This window comes from Channa argus, chromosome 11 (assembly GCF_033026475.1).
Source record: "Channa argus isolate prfri chromosome 11, Channa argus male v1.0, whole genome shotgun sequence".
NCBI lineage: Eukaryota > Metazoa > Chordata > Actinopteri > Anabantiformes > Channidae > Channa > Channa argus.
Window position 1 is genome coordinate 19,390,397 of NC_090207.1, and position 27,205 is coordinate 19,417,601.

The 27,205-nt window shown below is 39.3% G+C and overlaps 2 protein-coding genes across 5 annotated transcripts; both read right to left on the bottom strand.

Moving 5' to 3' along the window:
- Nucleotides 1-149: 149 nt before the first annotated feature.
- LOC137136659 (rapamycin-insensitive companion of mTOR-like) lies at nt 150-20,425 on the bottom strand. Of its 4 annotated transcripts, XM_067522266.1 has the most exons (38): nt 20,278-20,423; nt 20,104-20,151; nt 17,866-17,963; nt 15,069-15,133; nt 14,092-14,223; nt 13,865-13,928; nt 13,359-13,485; nt 13,066-13,235; nt 12,634-12,701; nt 12,188-12,255; nt 11,967-12,049; nt 11,430-11,517; nt 10,116-10,206; nt 9,952-10,018; nt 9,592-9,672; nt 9,283-9,383; nt 8,900-9,065; nt 8,325-8,426; nt 8,195-8,241; nt 7,955-8,090; nt 7,655-7,854; nt 7,370-7,496; nt 6,973-7,137; nt 6,745-6,821; nt 6,533-6,611; nt 6,330-6,439; nt 6,161-6,248; nt 5,985-6,077; nt 5,778-5,884; nt 5,308-5,537; nt 4,071-5,178; nt 3,741-3,821; nt 2,502-2,809; nt 2,198-2,404; nt 1,971-2,123; nt 1,219-1,342; nt 975-1,113; nt 150-866 (listed from the first exon to the last, which is right to left on the bottom strand). In XM_067522266.1, the coding sequence occupies exons 1-38, from the start codon at nt 20,381-20,383 to the stop codon at nt 786-788; spliced, it is 5,385 nt and encodes a 1,794-aa protein (XP_067378367.1). In that variant the 5' UTR covers nt 20,384-20,423; the 3' UTR covers nt 150-785. The 4 variants fall into 4 exon arrangements, with proteins under 4 accessions (XP_067378367.1, XP_067378365.1, XP_067378364.1 ...); XM_067522264.1 differs by lacking the exon at nt 3,741-3,821 and having other exon boundaries at nt 2,502-2,761; XM_067522263.1 differs by lacking the exon at nt 3,741-3,821.
- Nucleotides 20,426-23,225: 2,800 nt separating this feature from the next.
- Nucleotides 23,226-26,236, bottom strand: c11h5orf34 (chromosome 11 C5orf34 homolog). The gene is made up of 11 exons (XM_067522426.1): nt 25,925-26,236; nt 25,691-25,780; nt 25,253-25,600; nt 24,910-25,172; nt 24,726-24,824; nt 24,357-24,477; nt 24,141-24,232; nt 23,980-24,055; nt 23,790-23,884; nt 23,633-23,679; nt 23,226-23,511 (listed from the first exon to the last, which is right to left on the bottom strand). Exons 1-11 carry the CDS (start codon nt 26,123-26,125, stop codon nt 23,330-23,332), a joined length of 1,614 nt encoding a protein of 537 aa, XP_067378527.1. The 5' UTR covers nt 26,126-26,236; the 3' UTR covers nt 23,226-23,329.
- Nucleotides 26,237-27,205: the final 969 nt, after the last annotated feature.

Below are 27,205 nucleotides of genomic sequence, written 5' to 3' on the forward strand. Positions count from 1 at the left end.
ATACAATACTAGTGACGTTTGATTGTCTGAGATACAAGAAATAGAAAAGTAACTGGCTGTCTGTGCTGACAAGAGGCTACAGATTGTAGGAAGAGGTGAGGCAAGAAAAGCAAAAGCACATATCTGGCTAGAACAGATCACAGGTCTGGGTGGGATAAGAACCAGTAAGGCTCCAGACAGGTTTTAAAAAACAACAAGACCCCTCTGTAGTGTTTGATTTCATAAGGAGAAAAGAATGCAGGTTCTGAGGAATCACTGGGTAGACACAACAACATGCCTTATTAATTTCATTACAGATACACACCTCTGGAAATAGATAAAATGTATTTTTTCTTTGTCTTTTTTTTTTTTGAAACTGCGTGAGTTCTTGTCTTAATAATCCAACTAGTTCTCAAGCATTACGTTTATATATCATTGAGTGTTGCTCAAAATTGACAACCCATTTCATAACAGTATTTGGTTAATCTCCTCCCCCTCTTTTTCCTTTAAAAAAAGTCTAAAACAGCATCGTTAGGCGTGTCGGATTAGATTTTGTTTAGAGATACTGATGTCCTTTGTTTCCAGCTCCTATCTGCACGAAGAAAGGTGATGATGACCACCTCCTCCTCGGCTATGGTAACTCTGTATTAAGCAACAGAACTTTGCCATATGTTTCCTCATCTGAAGAGCCATAATAATAATAATAATAATAATATATAATAGTCTTTCAGTCTTGTGTTCTTTCCATGTATGCCTGGTGAAAGGACTGGGGCTGGGCAGGGAACACAAAAAAGGAGGGAAGATGATCAGGATTCTGCAGGAGGGTCAACGTCCTCTTCAACAGGTTTTGGTAGCTTTGTCAGGATTGCCTCTGCTTCCTCATACATCTGAAAAAGGCGGAAAATGATCAAATGCATAGGGGACCAGGAGAGGTAATATAGAATGTATACATTTAATTTAGAAAATGTAGAAGAAACAGTGCTATAATGTCTTACTGGCATGAATTGCACATCCTGGAAGAGTTCCTGTATAAAACGTCGTGAGGTCAGGCGGAACATACAATGTGCTAAGAGGTGAGAAACCTCAGAGTACAGGCAGATGTCATCAAACGCATATGGAAACTTCTCCTTTATCCTGAAGAGAGAGGAGAAGTTTTAAAGATAGTAGTAGTAGTACTATAGTTCTGCAACTGAACAGGCTTCTCAAAAAATTTATGCATTTTAACAAAAAGAGATTTACGTCAGTAGTCCCGTTTCGTGGCCTTTGGTTCCTACAGAGGAGCTGAGATTGATGATGAGGCGGAGTACCTCTTTCCTCAGCAAGACTCGAGAGGCGGGGCCATCTTCTGATATTGACTTTCCACCTGGAGAAAACGAAAATTAATGTATTAAAAATAATCACGACTGCTTTATAGTTATTTTTTCTACACTGGGAATTTTTTTACGACACTGTGAAACACAGAACCAAAGTGGAGGTGCAACCTACCTCTTTTACACTGCAAATATTTATAAAAACAATAATGAAAATACAATATATAAATACCAAATATTTAATGCCACAAATGTAATTTCACTGTGAGCTATCTGTCTTGCAGTTTCTCATTGTATGTGCTGTCTCTTGTAGAGAATTATGTTTGGATTCTCAATGAAATCTAACCTATAAATAAAGAAAACTAAAAAAAAAACACACAAAAAAGGGATTTTTTTAAAATGATATATATTTTTATGGGAAATAAAGTTTATAATAATTATTTCAATACTAAAGAGGATACAATGAAAAACTAAAGAACAATAAGGATAAGTCATTTTAATTCATATTTCACCCATTTTAGCCTTATGGTATTCACACTGACTTCTTTATTTATTATAGTGAAAATAAAAAAATGAGGTCATTTTTGTTATGAAAAAAAAATGTATTCAAACATTTTTACAGAAAACATTAATATGCAAAGATTTTGAGAGCCTGCATGTTCAGGGTATTCGGGGTCTTACCGATGACAATGTCACTTGGTGTGGGTGTGCTGCAAATTGAGCCTTGTGACACAGCAGCATCACTGCAGCCTGACACCCCAGAGAACTCTGACTGAGGCATCACCTCCAGGCGATGGGCACTCTGGCCTCCCCATGATGGGAAATCAACATAGTCTGGCAGAAAAGATAAAGTAATTGTTATATTCTACACAGAGTTGACTGAAATTATTCTATGTGTGACGGCTCACCAGTCCGTGGGTGGGTGCCGTTGATCTGCGGCTGTGTGGGGTATCCAAGGACGATAGCACCAACACAGTAGAGGCAGTTTTGTTCAGTGTGCTCCTGGAGTCCTGTCTCTTCCAAGCCCACTGTGTGGTTCTGGCCATCACCTCGGCACACAATCAATTCAGAGATACTGAACTGTTGTTTCAGTACTGGGACAGCAGGGCGATCACCTACAGAAGGATATACAATATTAAACACTTGCTTAAAAAAGCGAGTTTCTCTCTTTTTTTGTGTTTGATTATCAATAAGTCCAGAAGTTGCTTATACCATCTCCATCCCCAAAGAAGAAGCGTTTCCGCTCTTCAGATGGCGGGCTGATTCTCTGCTGAAAGTAGGCTGAGTCTCTGATGTGGAACATATCATTGATGTCCATGGGTAGTGCTAGGCCAATGTAGTCATCACTGCACCCAAAGGTGGCACTAGAGACCATAGAGCGCACTGAAGAGCAGCGATGTAATGTGCTTTGGTTGATGGGACTAAGCAGTTCCTCCTTATCCAGTGAGGCAAAGCTCAGTGCTTTCAGAAACCTAGGGAGGGCAAGAGGAGAGGTGCGTGAGAGGATCCGGGGGGAGAGACTGGGACAGAAAAGGACCATGGGGAGCAAGTGAAAAAAAATGTTGGATAAAAGCACAGAGACAGAGACGTGGTGAGCAAAGAATGAGAAAAAGGTTGGGGTTACACCTGGCTCTAAAGCCTCATACACTGTGCAAAGGTATCAGGGAAACGGCTAGTGGCAAACAAAGCAGAGGACAGCTGTCAATGTTCCTATTAGCATTAGTTTTAAAATACCCGGAGACCAGTTGCCTATACCTTCACACTAAAAGTATACCTTGTAAGAAGCAGAAGTACATATTAATGAAAAAAGAAAAACTATTTGTGTCCAGAGGTAAAAGGGTTGAGAGGCAGTGTGATCTTAAATTATACGGCATGTAACTGCATATTCTGAATACTAGACAAAGTTACAATGCCGTGTTACTTTGGGCACACGTAGTCTCATGATACACATAAAGTAATTCACATTTTGTTCCTTTCGATAGAACATATAAAAATAAAGCAATCAAGAATCAATTAAGGTACAGTTCTTGTTTTCCCTAGAATGTGATTAAAAAAAGCCATCCAAGACTAACGACCAATGAAGTCATGAGTTAACTATTGAGGGTAAAATACTTACAGTTGCTGACATGTTTCCACATCTGTTGGTTTTAAGTAACTTTACCCATCCATATAATTTTAAACATGCATATGTGCATATGTACAGGGAGTGACATAAGACTTAAACTCCATTTTACATCTACGACTTATCTCTAACTATGTGCTGTTTATACCTATGGCTTACAGCTTTAGGAGGAGAGAAAATTCACACTATTTGCCAAAGGGAGTAAAAGCAATACAAAACAACTGTTTGCATAGAGCTATAGTTGCTACTAAAGCAGAAAGGATATATTCATATCTGGATCTGTGCTAGAAGCTATTTTTCTACAAAAGGAGGACACTGGGTCCACCCACCGTGGTACAAGCGTTCTGGACAGCCTGTGGTAGGAACTTAAGACCCTGGGTTCTGGACAGGTACCCCTTCTGTCAGATATCCTGACAGACACAGCAGAAGGTGCAAAAAACACACTCACACCTATTATTCTCAAGTTAGAAACCCAAACCCCAGATTAAGAACACGAGTGCCACGGTAAAATAAAATGGAGACACATTTTGAGTGTCTCAAGGATCTCTAGGATTAGTAAACACATATAATAAAAAAAACACACAAATGAGATAACAGAAACAAAATAAATACATTTGGCTTCAGCAGTGTCTGCTATTATACTGTTGTATTGGCCTTACCTGCGAGGAGTCAATCTGGAATCCAGGCTGCCGGTCTTCATAGTAATAGTATCAGTGAACAGCACATCTTTAGCAGGTGAAGCCAGTGCTTCACTGTGCGATAAAGATGGGTGTATCCTCTGCTGCTGCAGCCTTTTCAGCGTAGCATAGCCCAGCGCGTCTCTTGGGCTGGTGTACATGAAGCTACAGTCAGCCAGACTCTTTATGGTGGTTACTGAAGGAGACTTGAGGGACTGAGCTCGACGGGGGAGAGTGTGTGAAGAGCCAGGTGGTACCAAAGAAACAGTGGAGGACTTAGATGTGGACATATGGTTAGTCTGAGATTGGGGGGTGAGGGACGAGAGCGTTTTGACAGTCTTGGCAGAGACCACTGTGTTGAGACTTACACAGTCAGAAGAGTCTGGTTCAGGATCGGGATGCTCTGGGTTTCCAACAGTCTCCCTGGAAGGGCTGGAGCTCATAGAGCTGATGCCACTGGTTGTGGTGTCCGTATTAAAGCTCTGACTGCGGCTTTTAAACTGAGTACCTCCACCGCCTCCTCCACCCCCTCCTACATTGCCTCCACTAGAAGAGGAGCCACCATCTCCCCCTGCAAGACGCTCTCTGCTGCTCTGCTCCCTTTCCCGGCTGGAGTGCTCCACAGCCCCGTGACCTCCTAGACCACTGAGTGTGAGGCCGGAGCCCCCAATTCTGGCGAGCCTCCCATCCACCAGCTGCTCCTCAGAACCTCCTCTGGTCCCGACAAAAGACGTCTCAAGGCTCACTGTGGGACTCTTCTGCATTCCTCTGCCATTAAATATGGGGGTGAATACATCTACCTGGTTTGGGCTGTAGACAGAGGGTTCTGTCACTGTCCTGTTCCGCCTCATACTCCCAGTCTTTAGTTCAGTGGGAGTGCGAGAGCCTGACAGGGTCTTAGGGTCACTGGTGGACCGCAGCTTTTTGCTGGGGAGGGAGAGGGAGTTGAGCAAGCGGGTGCGGACCAAGCGTGTGGAGGCCAGGATTGTGAAGGGGCTCCGGTCCTTCACTGGTTTGGGGTGTAGATAGAAAGACGTTTCGTATGACTGGTCCAGCACATCACATTTGTCATCATCCAGGATGTACATGTCTAAAAGAACAAAGAGTGAATTACACAAATGCAACAGGATAATTTAGAAAAGCATCTAAAATGATAAGTGGAGAGAGCCTACTATACTCCACAACTGTTGGCAATAAAGCAGAAACAAAATCAACATACTTGGTTGGGACTCGCTCTCGCTATTGTGGCGTGAGCTGGTAGATTCAGAGTTTAGACTAAGCGTGCTCGGCACTGAGGAAAGTTCTGAGGTCAGCTGTGTGTCAACTTCGTCTGGAGTTACAGGCCACAGCGTCCTGCGACTGTGTCTGACTGCATCCCAACCAAACTGTTTCAGCACCTCACAGCCTTGCCTGGTCTTTGAGATTACACCCAGCACATAAACACAGGTCCTGTGGACAAGAGAGGATAATTAAGTTACTCTTAAATGCATAAATTAAATTAAAAAGACAACAATTGGAATTTTTTAAAGAATATCAAAAAAAGCCACTTAATTTTTGTTTATTATCATTACAGTTTATTAATGCAAATTAAAATTTAAAAAATTAAAAACAAATTATTAAAAAAATTAAATTCTGCTTATTGCTCTACTACTACTAGCAATAGAACACAGTGTTTAAATTGGGCCTTACCCTCGTACAGACAACACCTCACAATGTTGAGCCAATGCAAGGATGTCAGGAATCACATTCTCCTCCTGCAGGAGATTCAGACCCCAGTTTGAAGAGCCAATGTTGCCCTGTGTGGAACAAAACCTTCACCATCAGAACCACACTCTCATAGCCATTATTATAGTGACAGAATAAATGAGTTGACACATAAATTGTTAGCAAGTTTACCAGTGCCCAGAGAGCAGCCTTCAGCTGTTTAATGCCTTCCCAGGTGTCCAGCATCGGGGAACGAACTGTGTAGCTCAGGTCAGGAACCACACTCTGAAGGAAAATGTTGCTTTTAGAAAGAAGGCTTACAAGTTCCCAGTGCATGACTAAATCAAAAAATAGTCAGAAGTTTTTACCTGAGCCTCCAACAGATGACACCCTGTCTTATCATGAACCAGCTGGCCGTACAAGTGCACAGGAAGATAGACATTTGGTCTTTGTAACCTGGAGACACAGAAAAAGGCGTTAGGCATGAACACTATAGTCTATCACACAGCCCTTCAGGGGGTGGCAAAGCGTCTCAACCTTTGGTTGCTGCGTCTAACATAGTTGTCTCCATCAACAGGTTTGCGGTAGGTTGTTAGTGCTTCATTAAGTTGCTCCTCTATCAGGTCAACATACTTAAGGTTGTATTCCTGCAAACCAAAGGGAATTTGTTTAAACCAAAGAGTAACATTTTTATTAGTTTGTGAACTAAATATTAACTAGTGGTCTAATGTTAATAATACCTTCTGCCATTTATCAAGCTGTTTGCTGACATAACCCCTTTCATTGAGGTAGGAGAAACCTTTAGGGATGGACAGGAACCTAAAAAGCAGAAACAAGATACAAGGTGTATTTCAGAAGGCATGTACATGTTTCAGGACTTAATAAAAAAAAACTACATAATATGCACTGGATGTCATATTTCATGAATGACACCCTTGCAGCAAATGCTCACCTGAGGAGCAGCAGAAGGCCTTTGTCTCCCAGGTGAGACAGAGCTGGTTTTAGCTGAATTAGAGCATGAAGATTGGCCTGTGAAGCAGAACAACATAAAAAGTCACATAGCTTTCAAAATATTTTAAAATGTGTGATATTTTAATTTACTAGTGACTGAGTAACCCATCTAAATCTAACCGATCTTTGATTCTTTTGTATTATAATGCACATGCTTTTCATTGGTCACCTTGTCCTCACAGGCCTCATCCAGTATGTCCAGGGCCTCCATGGACACAACCTTGCTGTGGTCATGAAGCTGTGTGACAAGCAGCTCCATGCCCCAGCTACTAAAGAACTCCACGCCTGCACGCAGCAGCACACGGAGATGTTTGGTGGCATACAGCCTGCATGTCTGTTCAGGGAGACAAGAAGCATCGTCAGAGGAAATGGATACATGGTTATTGTTCAAAGTTCTCGGGGAGTGACCAGTTTTTAGCATATTCTTGGCCTCATTTTCTTGTTCTTCAATTGAATAATGTATTTTCAATTGGCAGCAATTAGCTACCTAGTTCTTGGGACACATAAACAGAGGGAAACTGCAAGTTTTAGAGGTAATGGTATGTTTGTGTGACTAGCCGTCTTACATCAGTAGCAGCAGTGAGGATCTTAGAGAGGATCACTCTGGCCAAACCATCTCTGCTGTAATCCAGTGTGGATACTGCAAGTTTCAGCACAGCATCCTGGTTCTTCACAGAGCACAGATTCAGCAGGCTACAAATACAGTACAGTAATGTTATTTTTAGCTGTTAATGCAACAATGAAATGTGTCATGCAACTGTTTTATTAAATGAACACGTATGTCTACGTATGTTACACTCGATGCTCCGGGTAAAACTCACAAAAGCTGGCACATTTTTCAGTTCACTCACCACTGAAACAGGCCACATTTCTCCAACAGTTTGACTCCCTGTGGGTGTGCAGAGAGTGCCCCAAGGAAGAGAAAGTAGTGTTGGCTGAGTGTGGTGAGCAAGCCATTAGTCTGCAGACAGCGCTCAGGCTTCAGCCCTGAGGATGAGGAGAGCCACGATACCATGTCCCTTACCAAGTCCTCAAGGTAACCCTGACCATCCTGGTAACAAGAGAAACAGCAGAGACGAGCAACAGGAGGGGAAGTTAGAAAATGGCAAAACCTAGAAAATGAGAGTTGTATGTATGCGCACTTCTCTAACCTCATCCGAGTCCATGAGGAACTCAACAAACTGACAGCCAACCACAGTGAGTTGCCTGGCCTTTACATGATCCAATGCAAGCCCCGCATACAATTTACTACTGGGCTTATAAAAGTACAGCAGTCTTCGCACAAACCTGTATTACATGAAAAACAAGAGTATTTCAAACAAGACAATAGAAAAACATGTGGAACTACTTACAATAACGCAGTGGTGTTAGATTATATGAGAGCATCTTACTTGTGCATCTGTTCATCTTTATTGTTCCTGAGGTTAACATTTGGCCACTGTGAGAGAAAACCCAACATTTAAACAACAGAAGAAAAAAACAAAATGTTGAATCTGTGGTGGTTTATGAAAACACTCTGACCTTGAGAATGGTGGCAATTAGCAACCAGTTCCACTCCAGGTTCTGCTTGTGGTTGAGAATCTGACTGTCTCTCAGGTTCATCATCAGTGCTTCTTCTGTGTCCTGAACACAAACAGAGAAAACATTCATTTTACAAAGTAAAAAGTAAAGATAAAAAGATAGTGTGTAGTTTTAGTGCAAATAATTATTTGTTTTCTGGTAGACTGGTAGAAACTGGTAGACTAACCTTCTAATATGTTCAAAGTGACTTTATTCACAAACAATATTATGCGTTTAAAACATGCATAAATGGGAAATGAGATGTTGTGAGTTAGTGTACAAAAATCAGTCATTTGCTGATAAAGTAACAGCTGGCTGTACACAGCTGCTTTGGCTTTTTTTTTGAAACTCCAAACAACATCCAGTTTTCTCTTAGATGAAAATGCCAAACTAAGACACCCAAGTTCTTTGGACTGAACACACAAAGATGAATTTGATGTCAATGGTGGGTGATATGGAATTTCAACTATGTTTCTTTACATCTAAGGCATGTAGAGTGGCTAATTTAGAACATTGATAAGCATAATAATATTTACCTTAATGATGTAGATGTCTCTCTGGACACGTGAGTGCGACTCTCTGCGGTTATGTGATGATACAGACTTGCGGATGATGTGGTCCAGATAAAGACTAAGTGGTTTTAAACCTTTTTTCTTCTTCTCATGAAAACGCTTCAGATTGTTGACTGCTGCACTTGCACGACTGGAACATACCCAACACATGGGATTTTATCAAATTGTTTTCAATAATTAGTATCCAAATTTTTCTAGACGTCACAATTTATTATTTTTATGGCTGATTTCTGGAAGTGTACTGAGCACAGCACGTTTATTACTGCACATTTGTAAGAATGTGCAATGTATTGTGAGAGAATATACTGTGTGTTTGCAGAGATGTATGTGTGTCAGAATGTACTCACAGTCGTTTCTCCTGGGGGATGTCGAAGGAAGCTGCCATGTTAATGAGAGTGGGAAGGCAGTGCAGATGGTGACTGTGAGAATGAGGAAGGATGGTATTTGCCTAAACAAGAGAGAGACAGGTGGAGGAAAAAGAAAAATGCATTTAGTATTAGAAAAACCATAGGTCAATAATTTTCAGTGTTTGTTTTTGAAGTTATGCACAAACACACATTTACAGCTGCTTTCTTCTTCAGTGTACCAAACATAACTTTTTACAGCTTTTCAAAGAATGTGATTTGTCACAGATACTTTCCTCCTTTTTCTATTACCATGTGTAGAAGTTCTCCCAACAAAATAGTTGCTCTGACAGCGAGCTGATCATCACTACTGGTCACAACTTCAACAAGACCCTACAGTGACAAATGAAAAGAGAGAGGCATGGTTCCAGCTTAATAAGAATGCCACAAAGCAGATGTGCAGAAATATAATGAAAATATTGGCTTTAACTTATTAAGACAATGAGACTAGAGAGACCATGATGTCAGATGCTGCTAAAAAATTCCTAACCTAATATTCCTTGCCATACAAGTACAATACCTGTAGTTGCAAGTATTAGTTGCCAACTGTAATACAGTACAAATCAGACCTTTGGTTCGAAGGTTAGAATAAAGATCTCTGTATCAACTCACCTCTAATAGTCCACTAGTTATGAAGGCAGACAGGGCAAATGCCAGGTAGTTGTCCATCAGATCAGGCCTAACGTAGCGGGAAAAAAATTATTCTGGGATACTAAATACTAAACTGACCAATTTTGCCAACGTGTTCCATTTCTGTACTTTTATACATCTCTGACCTAGAACGGGCCCGGTGGGGGAGGATGACTTTGGCCTCAGCAGCAACAAACCCATCAGATAGTCTCCAAGTGTCCTGAAACCTGGCAGGGTCTGAAATAGACAAGAGCAAATATTAGCTTGTGTATGTGAAAGAATTTTAGAGTAAAATTGAGGGCTAAGGGGGAGTGTCCCAAGAGGGGGATGCAAACCTAACCCAGGGCTTGACACTGAGCTTGATTAAAATAACAATTGAGCTTTATGAGTTTTTAAGTTTTGGTGGAGTTGACATGGATGATGTTTTGGAGAGCAGCTGTGCTTTGCTCAATTTAATCAATTCTCACTTCAAGGCAGAATTGTGAGTCTGTTTCAATTCACTAGTTAGCTTACTAATTATATTTTTTATTTTTATGTAGTAGACTGTGTTTTAGTGATGGTAAGAAAAACCCATTTGCTACTACTTAACATTAACCATAGCATAGCTATACTGCTGTGGCAGATTAATTTAAAATACGCTACTTAAAAAAACTACAGGCAGGTTCTTTGAAATGCAGCAGGGTTTGGTCTTACAGAGTGAAAGGTTTAAAGATGGTGTCTGTTAATTTGTTGATGCACCTTTCAGTTCTGTTTTGACCAGAAATAGCTTAAATAATCACCCCTAAAGGAGCAGCAGAATACGAAGCTATTCCATTAATACTTTCTACACATTGTTAAAAACACAGATAATTTGCCACATTCCCACATTATAAATTTGACTGGCAGCTGAAGCTTATGTCTATAAAAGTAGTTGAAGGACACTTAAAAATTATATAATAATAAACTAATATATATACTATTTATATAGTTCCTGCAAGTTGCTATAATATGAAAATTAAAACATGGTGGATGCTTCGTTCGTAGTGTGGATTCACAATATTTGTGCTTGAAGTGGTAGATAAGCTTAACATGAAAATAAAAACAAATTGTCTGTAGTTCACCTGAAATGAGTGACTATGGACACTTTAAGATCGAACATGCAGCACACAGTTCTACGATAAAATCCAAGACAATGATGAGCCCTGTTAACCCTAGTACCCCTAGTACAAAAAACATGTACATTGAGCTGGTACAAATGTGCTTTAAACATGAGAGGTAACAAAAAGATCTGGAAGATTTTATATTTAAAGGAAAGTTATAATAAAATAATAAATATGTAAAAATTGTAAAGGTTTGCATCCCTGAGGGTACTAACTTTTGCAAATGACTATACAGAAACACTGAAACCACTAGGTTATACAACTCTGGGCAGCTGTATAAAGATGAATTACTGTATAAGCGTATAAATGATATGCACTTACCAACACTTAGAAGAGCTTCTGTGAAATCTTGAGTTACAATGGGCACAGGGAGTCTGAATATTTCATATAACACCTCCAATAAGCCTTTCTGCAGGGTAAATTGCATTAAGAAATCAGATACATTCATATTTGATATGGCAAGTACACTAAGCATCACTCAAATAAGCACTATCAATATTGTATTGTTGCTGCTGTGTAACGCAATGCTCTAAATGCTCAAGTGAGTCCTAGTTCTACTGTGAATTCACAAAAAAGAGCTTGATAATTACTTAATCTGTTGATCTGAATTGATGAGCCTGTGCTATGACAAATATGTCTCAGTGCTCTATCTAGACACAAATGACAACCAGTTTGATTCATTATACTTAATTAAAACATAAGTATGTAATTACAGAGTACTTTTACGGTAAAAGATCTATCACATCAGTAAAATCTTGAGTGCTAAGGTAAACAAAAGAAAAAACTTCTTCAAAATCTACAAATTTACTCTCACAGACATTTTTTTTATATTTGGTAAACAGCCGTTTTGATACTCACCCTAACTTCCATGTTTGGTATGCTAAGTAAGCCAATTAAGGACTGGATTCCCGAATTTCCAGCCTTGCATAGATTGATGATTCCTGAGTTAAAAAAAAAAAAAAGCAGACACAAAGGGAGACATTAAACTTATAACACCTTCAACATGAAAACACCTTTTCTACAACAAACTAAAAATTTATTTAAATAAACCACATTTAACTCCACATCTAAGCCCTTACCAGACCAGGAGCGGAAGGCTGCCACAATGGCCATTCTACTTGACAAAAAACGGGCCTCTCTGTCCTCCCTGTCACCATGAAAACACACACACACAAATTAAAAACAGGAAACCATGTTTCATATACACATTATGTACGTTTCATATACACATTATAATAAAATCAAAAATACTGAAGGAAGTCAGCTACAATCAATGGAGATCTTTTTAATATAAAAGCAAATCTTTCAGTGACTTAAAGGATTATCGAGATTTAGCTTGCTTCATATCCTCAAACAAGCTAATAACAAGGGCCATATCACAAAACTATACAAGTGCTCATCTTTTTTAAGACATGCTGTTACAAGTATATGAAAACAACAAACAGTAAACAAAGGGAAATTTCAGCACAATATCTTTTTGTTTCTACTGTAACAGTAACACCCTTCATACCCCCCACACACTCACTTGAGTTGCCCTTCAGCTGTGTCTGCATGGTGACGGTAGTGAAAATCTGTGAAAGGCGCCAGGATTTGCTGGAGCACAGAAAATACACACAAAACATGGATAAATACAAAAGAAACACACTTAGAGGACTTAATTAGTTCTTTAAAATTACATGAAGCATTCTAAAATATTCCCACTTAACACAGAGGGATTTATCCCTAAAGATCTCATATGACATCCAAGTGGATATTATGATTGTAGTGATGAAACGCTTTGGTCCAAAGTGTCTGTTTATAGACAAAGAGGCCTTACAGAAATGTTGTAACTTACTGTAAGCTCCATGGGAAAGGGATGGGTGACCTACAGCTGCTAATCCTGACTGGAATGATTCCACACACACTGGCTAATTTATAAGCAGTGCCTCCCTCTGAATTTATATCTGTTTGTGTGTACCTCCAGCTCAACGTCGACACGTACGTACTGACGGGTACGTGGGTGGTTTAGTAGATGGAGGACAGTGGTTATAAGTGCTTCGTTAATGCGACTCAGTTGACAATCAATCACGCTTTTCAGGATGGTGCTGAGGCCTCCTCGTTTGGCCACCACCTCTGGATTTTTCAGGGCTGTGTAAGCAAATAGTCGGTAACAAAGTTACAGGCTTTTTATATTTCTATCATAATAAATTAGGCATCTTAAAAATTGTTTCTCTCTCCACAAACTGGTCCTCCCAAAGACCAGGTACTCACCAAGCTCACATATGATGGCTATGGCTGCACGAACCATGCGGTCTCTCTCATGTAGTCCATCAGTCCCCACAGCAATTAAAGAGTTTGCAATAGAGGTGGGGAACATCATCGCATTGACAGTGATAATCTACAGAGGAACACAAGAGAGAAGAGAGAAAAGAGAAACTTGAGTCATCAAACAAGTCTGGACCAACAAGAGTCAAAAGAAGAAAAAAAAAGAAAACGACTTTTTTGTATTCTGAGGATCAGGTATCCAAAAATTTACAATATCACAAATAGCAACACAAATATAATGTATAGTAATAGGGGAGGCTACATGCCATAAACAGAAGTACAAGTATTATGTCTGCCTGTATGGCTGATAGTCCTTTCCTGAAACCGGAGCCTGACTGTGTGTAAGTGTGTGTGCATGTCTGAACATTTACAGTAAACTAGAGAGCTATAAATAACTTGAACTCAGTTGTGTACTTGTGCAGGCCCACAAAAATAAATAAATATTTTCTTACCTTTCTCACTAGTCTTAGGGCCTGAGTCCTCTCCCCTTCATTGCTCTGCTGGATGTCAATGCATCTAAAACAACACATAATCAGTCTTGCCCTGTTCTTTTAACCACAACAACAAAGTAGGATGGCAATGCAGAACATTTCGAAGGAACATGCTTAGAACCAAAACATAAAAAGCCATTCAGACAGCACTTTTTCATCCAATATGTGGGGCCACTGCAGGAACTCACCTGGCTATTAAATAGTCCACTTGCAGTCCAAGGACCTTCTGGAGCACGCTCGTGTCTCTAATGAGGTAGCGGAGTGCCCGCAACCCTGCAGCACGCACTTCCTTAGCCTCATTCAGTAGAGCTAGTCGCAGGCTAGGGGTTAAATATCAAACACTTAAGTAAGTCCAATGGCAAAAGATTTAAAACAAATGAACTGTTGTTATCTTTCAGAAGAATGACCATTTCTGGTTTCTTTTTTATTGAAAAACTCATAAAATCGATGGGCCTTCCAAAAACCCAATTACAGTGTTTTTAAAACGATTCTGGCATAAACTAATGTTTCCTTATTTGGAATTGCTCAGAGTGCTGACGTGTTTATAGAAAACAAATTGTGTATGTAGAAAAAAATTAGTTACTGAGTTTTCTCTTCAGTTTTACGTTACAATAATAATAGGATCTTTTTATCAGTATTTTATGAATCATTTTAATTATACCATTAACAATTCAATTCACATCACACAACATCACCATAAAATAGAGGTAGACTTCCTGCAGAAGCGCCTCTGTGTCAGAACCACTGATGTTCAGTGCTTTATCTTTAGTTTTCATGGGACCATTCTTGACTTCCCCAGCAGTTCCTTTCATTTCCCATGTGAGCACACAGCCCTAGAGTCTTATACACTTTTTTGGGAACTGGTGGGAAATGTACCTATGGTAAATATAAATAACTAGAACACTTTCGATTTACAAGGACAACCGGATTATCATTGGTGCACAGGTGCAAACAATTTCTTTAGTTTAAAAAACCCATCTTGTATTGGGCATAGAATTTTCTTAAAACTTTTCCTAAGAACAAATTTGAGAAAAAAAAAAATAGATATTGGTGAATGAGGCCCAGTGTTTCAAATGCAAAACATCCCTAATGGTTAGCCACAGAGACTTACTGTCAAAAAGACCACAATGTTTATTCGATAACTAATAGCTGCTGACCAACTTACCAAATGATGATTTCTTCGTGTGTAAACCCAAAACACTCTTCTCGGTGGCCTATGCTGCATAGCAGCTAGAATACAGAAACAAAACAAAAAACATTTGATCCATAAAAGCACTGCATTACTAGGCCTTCAAGTGTAAAAATAAGTCTAGCACAGGGATTATGGTGGCACTAGGGCCATTCAAAGGGTTTATAAAGGAAGACACATCAACTCTAAAATGGCGCCATCCTTCATTTGACAAGCTCATTGTTTAACAGTGTTTGAGTCAAAGAGACACAAAACTAACAGACAGCTCAACACTTCCCTGCAGCATGCTGCAGCAAGAGCCATGCAGGTGTGTTTGTTCGATTTTTATACTGGTTTGATTGTACTAGGTGAAATTGTTGATAAAGGGACGCATGCACTAGAGATGGAAGTTAGAACAATAGTGTGGGCAACACATTCAAAAATCCAGCAATGGGTGTTCACCATGTGTTGTTTTTGACTACATAGGCTGGTGTGTGTGTGTGTGTGTGTGTGTGTGTGTGTGTGTGTGTGTGTGTGTGTGTGTGTGTGTTTGGCCACCCTTAGCAGTTCTCTCAACACAGGTCCTTCATAATTACCTGGGCCCACACACAGCTGCTGTACACAGTATTGAAATTGTATGCTGCTCCTGACATTGAACAGGTAATTTCTGTGTCAATTGTTCACTGAAGCTGGGCATACATGTTCTCTTACTTTCACTGTAAACTGCAGATCAAAAGCAGAGATGGAGGAGGATGGAATGGGTGAACAGAGACAGTGAATAAGTAAGGGGTTGTTTTAAACCAGATGTGATGTCACAGCCAAAACAGGCAGGACGAGGGTCGAGATTCAGACAGGGGCATGTGACACTCTCCAGGGGGGATTAGGTCACCCTAACTGTCCCGGAACCCTTATAAGGAACGGAGGCATGGTGCCCAAACAGACATATACACACAAGCCCCTCAGACATGCACTGGAATTCAGACATTTTCCAGACTTTCTCTGGGGTGGGTATATGTATGAATGCAAACCCCCAAGTCTGTTGGCCCTGACATTACCCGGACTTTACCCAGCCAGCTTCCTAGTGCAAAGCCCAGATTATCTCCACCTGAGCTCATTTGTGAATAGAGGAGGTAATACTCCGGATGATTCACCATGAGTGAGTGGGTGTGTTAATGACATCCATTTCCTGCAACTGCCACAAAACCGGGCAAATACAAACAATCGAAGGTGAAGAACTCATTCATTCATTCATACGTACACAACAACAATGTCGAACTGGAAAAACAACAAAATTCGTGAACTTCTGTCAGTAAGGGCAGACCTGGAAAACACATGCAAGAAACAGCACGAGATTCTGTGGTATACAACCAGATTACAAAGCAAAACACTGTCACTTCCACAGCTTTGTCTTTGCGTCATGTCCCACTCCCTGTTCGAAGTGCCCAAGCACCACCCCTTGCCCAGTTACCCGGCTTTCTCACAAGTGAGAAAGTATATCATACAGACTATCTCCCGATGCTGGTTACATGTCTAAAAGGGAAACTCCAGACAATGTCAGGAGCAGAGTCTCCTGACATTTTCTAGAGTTCATATCTGAAAGGGGCTACAGAAACGAACTCCCTGGCTACTGCCCTGTCATTTTTAAACAAGAGAGTTGAGTGTACTCATTAGAGATGCACAACTCAGGCCCCCACACAGCCTTGGGCCTGCTACAATACCAGCTGCACAGTTTGTTGAAGACAAATACACACTGGCAACAAGACCACCAACAATTGACAAAAATATGTGCATGACAGACAGACAGAAGTAGTTTAGGGCAGCAGGCTCACTTGGTAGGAATTCAGTGCCCACGGTTGGACAGTTGTGTAAATGGCTGACATTTCTCAATAAGTCATTTTTTCTACACACTGGTATTTCTGGTCAAAATAACAGGGAGGCTTAACACTATGCCAGTATGTGTTGGGTGTAAGGCACAAAAACACATTGGAGAGCTCATTAGTCCATCACTGTGCTGACAGAGGCCAGAGTGAGAGTGTTTAGATTAAAAAATTCTTCCACCCAGGCTTGCTTTTAATAATGTTTCTGTAAGGTCCCGTGTTCATAGTAAAATGTCCAAAAAAATTAACTAACTCTCTAACTAATTGGCACATTATTTTATCTTTATCCAAACATTTAAATACTTCTCTGGTATCTGCTAGTCCATGATAACATACTTTTATTTCACTTTAGCTCAACAGGCAATTGAATTGGTCTTATATAAAAACTCTGAATGTACATTATAAACTATAACCCCGCCCAAACCTTTACCATCAACATTTAAGTGCAAACCTAGAATTAAAAAAAATTAAGTTCATCATGAGAACAACAAATAAAAATTAAAAATCTTAGGTTTTAAAGATGGAGAGCTGCTTTTGATGCACATTTGGCCAGAGAGCTTCCCAATCCCTAGAGCTCCTGTTAAATTCAATGTCAGCATCACAATGACAGGCACAGCTAGGCCTGCTGGCATCAACACCCAAGAGGAGAGGATCAAGGAGAGTTCAATGGTGACACTACAGAGGAAGGGGGTACAGCTACACAGATATCTTAACAGTAATTCAAATCTCTACAAAAGCTGCTTTTTTTGTTGTTGTTTTTTTTGCTGCATATTTACAGAGTTTTTTTTATAGCTTTTTTGCGGGGGGGAGGGGGGATAACACCCTCACTAAACATCACTTTCACTAAATGTTGTCAACATAGCCACAAATGGCAAATAAAACACTGCAGTAAAAGCATCCAAAGTTGACAGCGTTACCTTTATGAAGTTGTTCAGGTGACCCAGTTTTCGCATGTTACTGACTCCGTGTGGTTTCGCCACATTTTGAAGTATTTCACGGAGGTTTTCTGCTGGATCTGCAGGGTAATGAAAAGGAAATACAATGTAGCTAAGACAAGCATTAAGCCATATTGACATAATATTAGTCAATGAACCATAATGATATGTTGCAGGAAGGAAGCTGGTTTAGCTGGTCAAACTAATTTACTGTGTACAGTCAAAACAAGGTCTAGACAATAAAAGTAAGAAGTAAGCGGGGATGTGTTTTTCATTTTCAGTTCCTTTCACATATGATGTGCTTATTGTAAGGCTAAATGTTTCTCAATAGATAGATAGATAAATAAAGAAAATAAATAGAGCTAGTAGATTCAGGAAAATTAATAAATTATTATCACCATATGATTCAAGTCATAATTTTTATTTAAAGATGCTTACAAACTATTGCGGATTAAAGGAGCTTGTTACTGCTGTTTCTCTAACATTTACCATATTCGTTTTATATTGGTGGTGTCTGTTTGTGGTGGTAAAAGAAATTTGATGCATTTCCACCTCTTGTTGATTCAAGTTTTTGACAAAGATGTCTGATACACATCTGCTTTCTTGCTGAACACTTCCCAAATGACAGAGGAAGCTCTTTTTTAGAATTAACTATTAAAAAATCTCTAACAATGTGTGAGCTTGGCCTTCACCACACTTTTGTTTGTAGACATGTGTGACATGTCTAAGTTAACAGTACATATGCAAACACATAATCAAGCAACTATACAGTCAATGACAAATTTTTATGATGTAGAGGAATTACTGACAATATAAATTATATGTATGAGTATGATGATAGGATATGGTAAAGCCTTAATTACAAACTAACTTAGCAAGTGCAGATGTAATTCTATTCAAATGTGTACTTTTATTTTACATTTTTTTGTCCTTTTGGCTTAACCTGCGAGTTCAGGGTTGCCAAAGCGGATCATTTGTCCACATGTTGATTTGGCACAGTTTTTATGCCGGATGCCCTTTCTGACGCAACCCTCCCCAATTTCTACTGGCCTTCAGACCGTCGCTGCGCAGTTGGGTATGGGGATGGACTGTTGGGGGTTCAGTGGGTTCAGTTTTTGCCCAGGGACACTTCGACCTGTGGTCGGGAAGAAACGGGCGCAAACCTCCGGCCCTATGGTCGGTAGGCGGCCACTCTACCAACTGAGCCACTGCCTATATAAATGTGTACAATGTTGTTTCATTCATATGAGATACCACTAAAACAAGAGTATTTAAAACCAAAGTGTTATTTATAACATATTAGAATAGGAAATACTAATAAGCATATGTGCCCATCACAAGATATAACACTTCAAGTTGAACTAATACATTAGATATTGCTGTGATTCCATTAATTGACAAGGTAGATGCAGTTGTCTTACAGACAAGACTTATGGGCATGACAAACCTGAAATCAAACATAGTTTATTCATTGTACAAAAGTCTACAGGTATGAAGCACATACCAATGCTGGTATAATTTTTATAAATATTACTAGTTTGTGATTTTACATTAAACAGTTGAGAGAATAAATAAGGCTCCTCCATAAGATGTGTATGATATGTCATGGACTAAAAGTTATCTTGCTGCATTCATCAGGCAAGTGAAAAATAGCCTTCATATGCACGGCAGGAAGAAAACCAGCAGGTGCCTTGGTCCCAGAGACGGGGGCAGACAACAGCAGCTCCATGTAAACAAACTGCTAAGCAGAGCTGCTGCTGAAGCAGCCTGTGCAGCTGGGTGCCACTAGGAAAACCACCCACCGCCCTGTGCTCAGTCTAAATGCTACTCAGCTAGCAGCATTTAAAGCCAATTTCTCCTACAGCCAGCGATGACCAATGTATGACTACATCACTTATGGCTGGTTGGCTAAATAACAGGCTCTCTTTCCCACTCACACCAATCAAAACAACAGAGCGTCGTCATGGCTGGTTAGCTGTGATAGCTAGCTAACGCTACTCAGCTAGTTAGTTAGCTCGCTACCGCCTGTTATTATGGAAGGCTAACAATGTTATTAGACTAAACAAAAAGGAAAAACTGACGAAATGACAACAACAATGACGGGACAAGTGGACTGACTAACTGTACTTTCACTTCATTGGGCGAGTGTTTGCAGAAATGCTCCTCATCCATTTTGAACAATAATCGCTTTCAGGGTGATGTGATGAAGCCTCAGCTTACCTCTGGTCAGATCCAGCGGTACGTTCTCTTCCCCACTGTCATTCCGACCTGTCAAAAACACACACACCGGACATGGTGAGGGAACACGCCAAGGTCAATACATGCCTGAGAAATTTGCTTTGTGCAATGAGCCGCTATTACAGATAGCACTGAGTTGAGTTTTTTTACGCTTACCTCGCATCCGAAGACTCCGGATAGGACGGCCGCGGAAGCTGGCCGCCATGTTGCCAGGAACATACACAACACCGGAAACTTCGCAGTTTCTCGCGAAAAAACACATAACGGAGATTGTGCCGACAGAGGGGACCTCCCACAGACCTGAGATCAGTCGTATCTTCCTTAATCCCCCTTAATCCTATCGAGTACGATAGAATGTATCTGACCTGGCGACTGGAAAACAGTGAGTGAAAAGAGAACTACTGGATACAAATGCATCGTTTACTTCGCAGATATTAACGTTATTATTTCCCAAAAGTACACAGCAGATATGCATTTAGATCTAAAAAAAAAGACAGAAAGAGATAGAAAGAAAGAAGGAAAGAAAGAAATGCAAAAAGAAGTTAAGAGAAAAATTAAAAGAAGAAAAAGATTGAAAATATACTAAGAAAGAGAACTTGAAGGCGCTGAAAGAAAAAACGTTCACAGATAAAATGAATGAAAGAAAGTTTTACAAACATTTTCAATTCACTTGTACTTTTATGTAGCATATATAGCACCTTGGGAATATTCTGTTGCTTACTGGTGCTTTTATTTAGAAAGTCAATCACATTTTAAGTATATCCTGTGGTGTGCGCATGTGTGTATTACCTTGCGTATGATAGTCTGTGTGTTGAAGAGAGGAGGGATAAAAGAAATGCCGAGTCATCAAACACAAGCTTCAAGTAAAACACTGGATCAAATAATACAGCTTGAACTCACTGGCCACTTTATTGGGTACACCTGTACAATGCAATCCAACACAGCAGCTCTGTCATGAATTCTACTTTTACATTTTCTAATTTCTCAGTTTCTTTGTTTTATTATTGAGGTCATAGTGGGTAGTGGAGTCATTATACACTGGAGAGTATTATAAGAAGATGTGGTTCTAATGTTATGGCCACCCTATTTAAAATGGATGAGGGTAATTTAAAATAGCCATCATTTGTGATTTGGAACACATTTTTTGAAACATTATAAAACTGGTACCAAATGGGAGTTTAAGAGGGTACTGTCTTGAAAAATTATTCTTTAAGTTCTATAACTATAAACATTTTCTGCACATTTCCTGAAAGACAACAGCTGTCTTCACATTTTGATGTATAATTTGTTGATCAAAAATTAAAGTTCATTAAAGATAAAACAGAAAAAAAAAGTTGATAAGAGCTGAAGCTGAGCAGTTAGAGTGTGGCTTGTATCACACACTCTAGCCCAACATTTCTCATTTCATATCAATAGAGTTTAAGTTTAAGTTTAAGGATCTAGATCAGTTTAAAGTTTTAATGATATTTCTAACCCAAAGAATGACAATTCAGGAAACAGATCAAAATGAGGAAAGTTGAAGAGAAATTGAAAAATTCACGTTTTATTACATAGAAAAAAAAGTTTAACATAAAAATAGTATAAAAGTTATTTAAGAGAAAAAGTAAGCCTGCATGTCCTAAAGGTGCACATAAGTTTCTACGACAAACAGTTGAGAACTAGTCAATGACTAAAAAACAGCAAAATAATAATAACAATATTGTGAGAGCTGTTTTACAGTTCCACTAAATACAGGCCAGCAATAACTTCACCACAACCATTTTTTATTTTATTGATCTTTATTTCACTGCAATTGTAAGAGCAAATGTATGCATCAACCGTGAATAATGCATATGTGCTGTGTTGCTCAATTGCAACAGTGCTGGACCTTTGTTACCGGATTTTTTGTTTTATGATGTGCCCAATGTTTTCTATTCGTGAAAGTTCAGGACCCAGACTTCTTCTGTGAAGCCATCCTTTTGTGATGGATGCAGCATGTGGTTTAGCATTGTATTGCTGAAATATCCAAGGCCTTCCCTGAAAGAGACATTGTCTGGATGGGAGCATATGTTGTAAATCTGTAAATGTATTTTTCACCGTCGATGAAGCCTTTCCAGATGTGTAAGCTGCCCATGCCACAGGCACTAATGCGCCCCCATACTATCAGAGATGCAGGCTTTTTAACTGTCCACTGATAAAAAGCTGGATAGACCCTCTCCTCTTTAGTCCAAAGGACACAGTGTCCATGGTTTCCAAAATAATTTTATATTTTCATTCATCTGACCACAGAGCAGTTTTCCATTTTGCCTCGGACTATTTCAAATGTTTCCGGATCGTGTTCACATACTGTATGGCTTCTTCTTTGCATGATACAGCTTTAACTGGATTGCCCAGTGAACTGTGTTAGCAGACAGTGATTTCTGGAAGTCTTCCTGAGCCCCTGGAGTGATGTCCAGAAGAGAATCATGTCTGTTTTTAATGCAGAACCACCTGAGTACCTGAAGCATGCGCATTCAGTTTTGATCTTTGGCCTTGTCCCTTGTGCAAATTACTCCTGATTTTCTGAATCTTTTGATGATATTATATATTGTAGATAGGTGGGATCTTCAATGTCTTCTCAATTTTGTAACAGATTAGTGAACCTCTTCCCATCTTTACATTCAAGAGGCTGTGTCTCTCTGAAATGTTCAGTCATGTTTCTAACCTGTTGCCAATTAACCTAATTATCCGTCAAATGCTCCTCCATTTGTTTTTTTATTTGTAGCCTAAATCCATGACTAAGGAGTGCGGGTTTATGGTACAGATACCCGAGAACAAATCACGTTCCACCCGTTTGTTGCCACTTTTCGGGGGTTATACTTTCCTATGGCATTTATTTCACAAATCATTTGGTTAAACACAGGACCACAGCTTGTTTGACCTACGTTACCACTCGTGGACTTAAGCTTAATTCTATATATCACAATTGTGGCTTTAAAAAACACCCTCTAGGTTTGTATCGCCTGTTTGCACTTGAAGGGTCTATATAGTGTAAAAGAGATTAAAAACAGGGAAAATACTTTGTCCATGTATGTGATTTTGTTTTTTTGGCAAATACATCAAAATAGGCTCAAATAAACCCACAAAAATGTACTTTGAGATTATCACATAGACATGAGTCTTTATTTAAGTGTATGTACATAGTAGTAAAATAGCTTTATATTTTACAGTCAAGCATTTCTTTACCTATTCACATAAGTGTGTTTGCAGATATGAGAGCATCAATATCCTTTATGGCCTTAGATGTCCTTTGAAGAGCTTCGCCGATTTGGCTCTCATTCATTTGTTCATGAGTCACCTCTCCTGCAGAGCTATCTTGAAGTTCTGCACTTTCTTTCTCACATCTTAGCAGGTGGCTGTTGTCCAGAAGAACTGGGGACAGGGTGTTAAAGAACACACACATTTTTCCTCAACATGGCTGATGTGTAAAAATTCTTCAACAAAAAATTTAATAATTTTGTCCACAGCCCATAGTAATACAATCAAAGGATACAGTTGAACCGTTTTATCTTTTCCAGTTCTGCAGCTACAAGGTCTGATCTGAAGTGAATAGAAGTTCATGTGAACATTATTTCCAAGCTGTTAATATAGTAATCAGGTTTTAAAGATGTAATTTGAAAGGCGTGATCAGAGAAAAAAAAAGAACTCACAGACTTTCTGCAGCCTCTGTGAAACTCATGCGCTGCTCAAGAGTTGCGATATTTGACAGATTTTCATCATGTGTCGCACGGTTAAAAAAATGGTCCTGCAAACAATAATATAGCATTATAATTCATTTAAAAGGTCGACTACTTCGTAAATACAGTAGATAACATCTGAAGTACAATCAGCTGGGTCTACTTTGAATTCTTGCAAGCAGCTGGGTGTAACAGGGAACGTCAGTGACTGTTTGGCTTGGTTGTAGCAAGTGAGGATCCTTTAAAAGAATAATGTGACGGTTAGAGCCTTAAATAATGTGCTGCTGCTAAATTCACTGGACCGTGAAAAATGTGGCAACTTACCTACTTGCACGACTCACAATAGAGCCTATGGAGTAGGACTGTCCCAGTATATCTGGTGGAAGGCTATTCAAATGGTATGTTACCTCTTTTACCTGTGACACAGATGTAATTAGAAAATTTGGCATTTATGCAAAGAAAATGTTTAGCTTTGTATATTACCTCCCAAAATAATAACATGCTATTTTTAATGTTGTAGACTGTATGGATTAAACCTACCTGTCCTGACTGCCGCTCAGGTTTGTGATGAGTAAAATAAGTGTTTAGTACACCGTTAGACCGGATCACTGATCCATCTCCCAGGGAAACTTCTACAACTGAGACAGCTCCACTCAGTATCCTACACAGGAGGTATATATAGTTCAGCTATATTCGTTATGCACTAGCACTGCAATATAAGGGTAACGCTCAGTTTTGGGAATCAAATTTAAACAACTTTCAGAACTTAATATGGTAAAAGCAATCAATTTTATATATAAACTGACAGGATAAACCGATTATAATAAGTGGAGATGTGCATTTAGAATCCAACAGAAATTTTCAAACAGCCTTAAGGCCCTTGTTATTGCTGAAAACCTGCATACCTACCTGTATGTGACTCCTTGACACCACATTACTTTCACTGGCTCTGTAGGAAGATCTTGGTCTGAAAGTTCTTGTTTAGCCAGTGGGTCTTTAACCTTCCATCTTAAATACATGAGTGCAGAATCTTAAATGAGTCACTGAACTAGATTAAATAAAAGCCCAATGTGTGTGTTAGCAATAAACAGACCTGTGCCGGTGAGGTGATGGACAAGTAAGAGGCAGTGACTGAGGAAGGCAGGACTTCCTCCCGTAATCTGATATGAATGACATCTTTGTCTTCTTGGCCGTCTGGCTAGAATTGCTCGTTCCCTCTGCTCCAACATCTTTAGATTTAGACTGATGAGTTGTCCATCGATGGCGAGCCAAGGAGAGAGGGTAACTCCACATGGGGGCAACAGCACTGCAGGAATGATGCTGGACCACTGTAGTTGACTGGTACATCTCCTCGGGCTGTGCACAGAAGAGAAATAACTAATTAAATATAAAGTGTAAAATATAGAAAACCTGACATCTGTCATGTTTGCAGGTACCTTTGTCTGAGCAGTGTGGATAATTTGAGGAGAGCAAGACCTTGACCTAATTGTCTCATTCCTTGTGCTTTTTCTTCCCTGATGCCTCTTGGTCTCACCATCTGTAGTCAGATTACTTACTTTCTGCTGACTACCTGGGCTCCCATCAGGATCTCTGCTGCGGGATTGAATTTGTGTCTGACTCAGGCCACATGTGAATTCAACAGAGAATTCTTCACCCGAGGTCGACAACACCAGTACACATTGCCCCTCCTCAGACCTGATGATTGTCTCGCCTCCAGGACCGACCTCGGTTTCACAGGAAGACCATTCTGGCCACTGCACTTCTAAGTCAATGCTAAAAAAAGGCTGTAGAGAAATGCAAAAATTATAATCACTTTACAGTATTGATGCCCCCACATAATTTGAGTGAGTGAGCTGAGTAATAATTCTTGGTACCTTCTTGCAGTCAGCAGGGATAATTTCTTGCGGCAAATAAGGTCGAGCAGCATATTTATTTCTAAATGCCAGTGCAACTAACATCACCTCCTGCAAAACGAAAGAACTTTTAAATTGGCTGAGCCTGTAATCAATGCAGATAACAACCAAACTGTGTACATCTGTCCCACCAGATGTACGCTAATAGTGTCTACTTAACTGCTTAACTAGTTCTACAGTAAGGTATGTTTATACCTTGTATGTACTGATGGTAAACCTTGTCCTCTGTCGAACTCTCTCGGTGGGCTGCAGAGGATGTCCCGAGGGGTCTTTGGCTTTCATTAACACAAATTCACAACCACACGGCGACAATTGTAACTGTGATCCGTTTGCGCAGCGGACATCCACAGACTCATCCTCATACATGATCATCAAACTAACATCAGTTTCCATCATTAAACCTGAAAACTGAAAATCGATCAACTACTCCTTGGTCACAAACGCGCTGACACTCAAAACACAGTGAAGCCTTCGGTCAACGGCAACGTCATCAGGTGGAGACGTTTGTTATTGGCGCGCTTATGGATAGCGAAAGAGTGGGACAGGAAGTGCTGTTTGTTTATGTCTATGCAATCTTATCTAATTTAGTTGTAGGCACTGGTGCAAACCATTTCCTATATGTATCTACAATCAACAGATAATCATGATACACAATAGCCTAAACCCATGACTAAGGAGTGCGGATCTATCGTACAGATACTCGAGAACAAATCACGTTCAAAGTAAATCATAGCGATTGATAAAGCTGTACGAATTTGCCCATAAATGCAAGGGATTTAATTAATATTATAATTATTTCTACCGTTTAGCATTTAAAATTAATAATATGTGACCTCCAAACTATATTTGAACGCCAATTTGTATAGATTTATTTATCTCCTTCCCTTGTATTTTTATCAATTATTTCTACTCATTATTGCCTTTTATGTCCTCTTCTGGGTTCTGTTTATCAATAAAAAATGAAGAATTTCAATGCTTCAAAAATATTTTGTTAAAAATTTTAATATATCATATATTAAAGGGCAACTTTAACAAATGTACAGTTTTTATATTTAAGACCAAAACTATGCCAGTAATTTACACAGATTTCATTTCACAATGTACCTCATAGGGGCTATAGGAACAAAGTTGCAGATATTGAAGAAATCTAGTGTAAGTAAAGTATAAAAAAGTAAATGAAAAGTTAAAGTAAATGACACCTGCTCAAAACAAATACATGAGCAAAACAGGCAAACATTTAACAAATAAGTTAAAATTTTCTTATTATTATTTTAAAAAGAAGTGTCCAACCTGATTTTAACCACTTGGGCTATCAGAGTACCCTGAAACTATTGCTTTACACCATAAATCTTAAAAATAAAAACAGTAAATCTTTTCTTTATTAGTATTATTTTTTATTTACTTTAAATTTAAAATATAACATGACTTAGCATTTTAATAACAAATATAATAAATATTTCTAGCCTTTAATTTCAG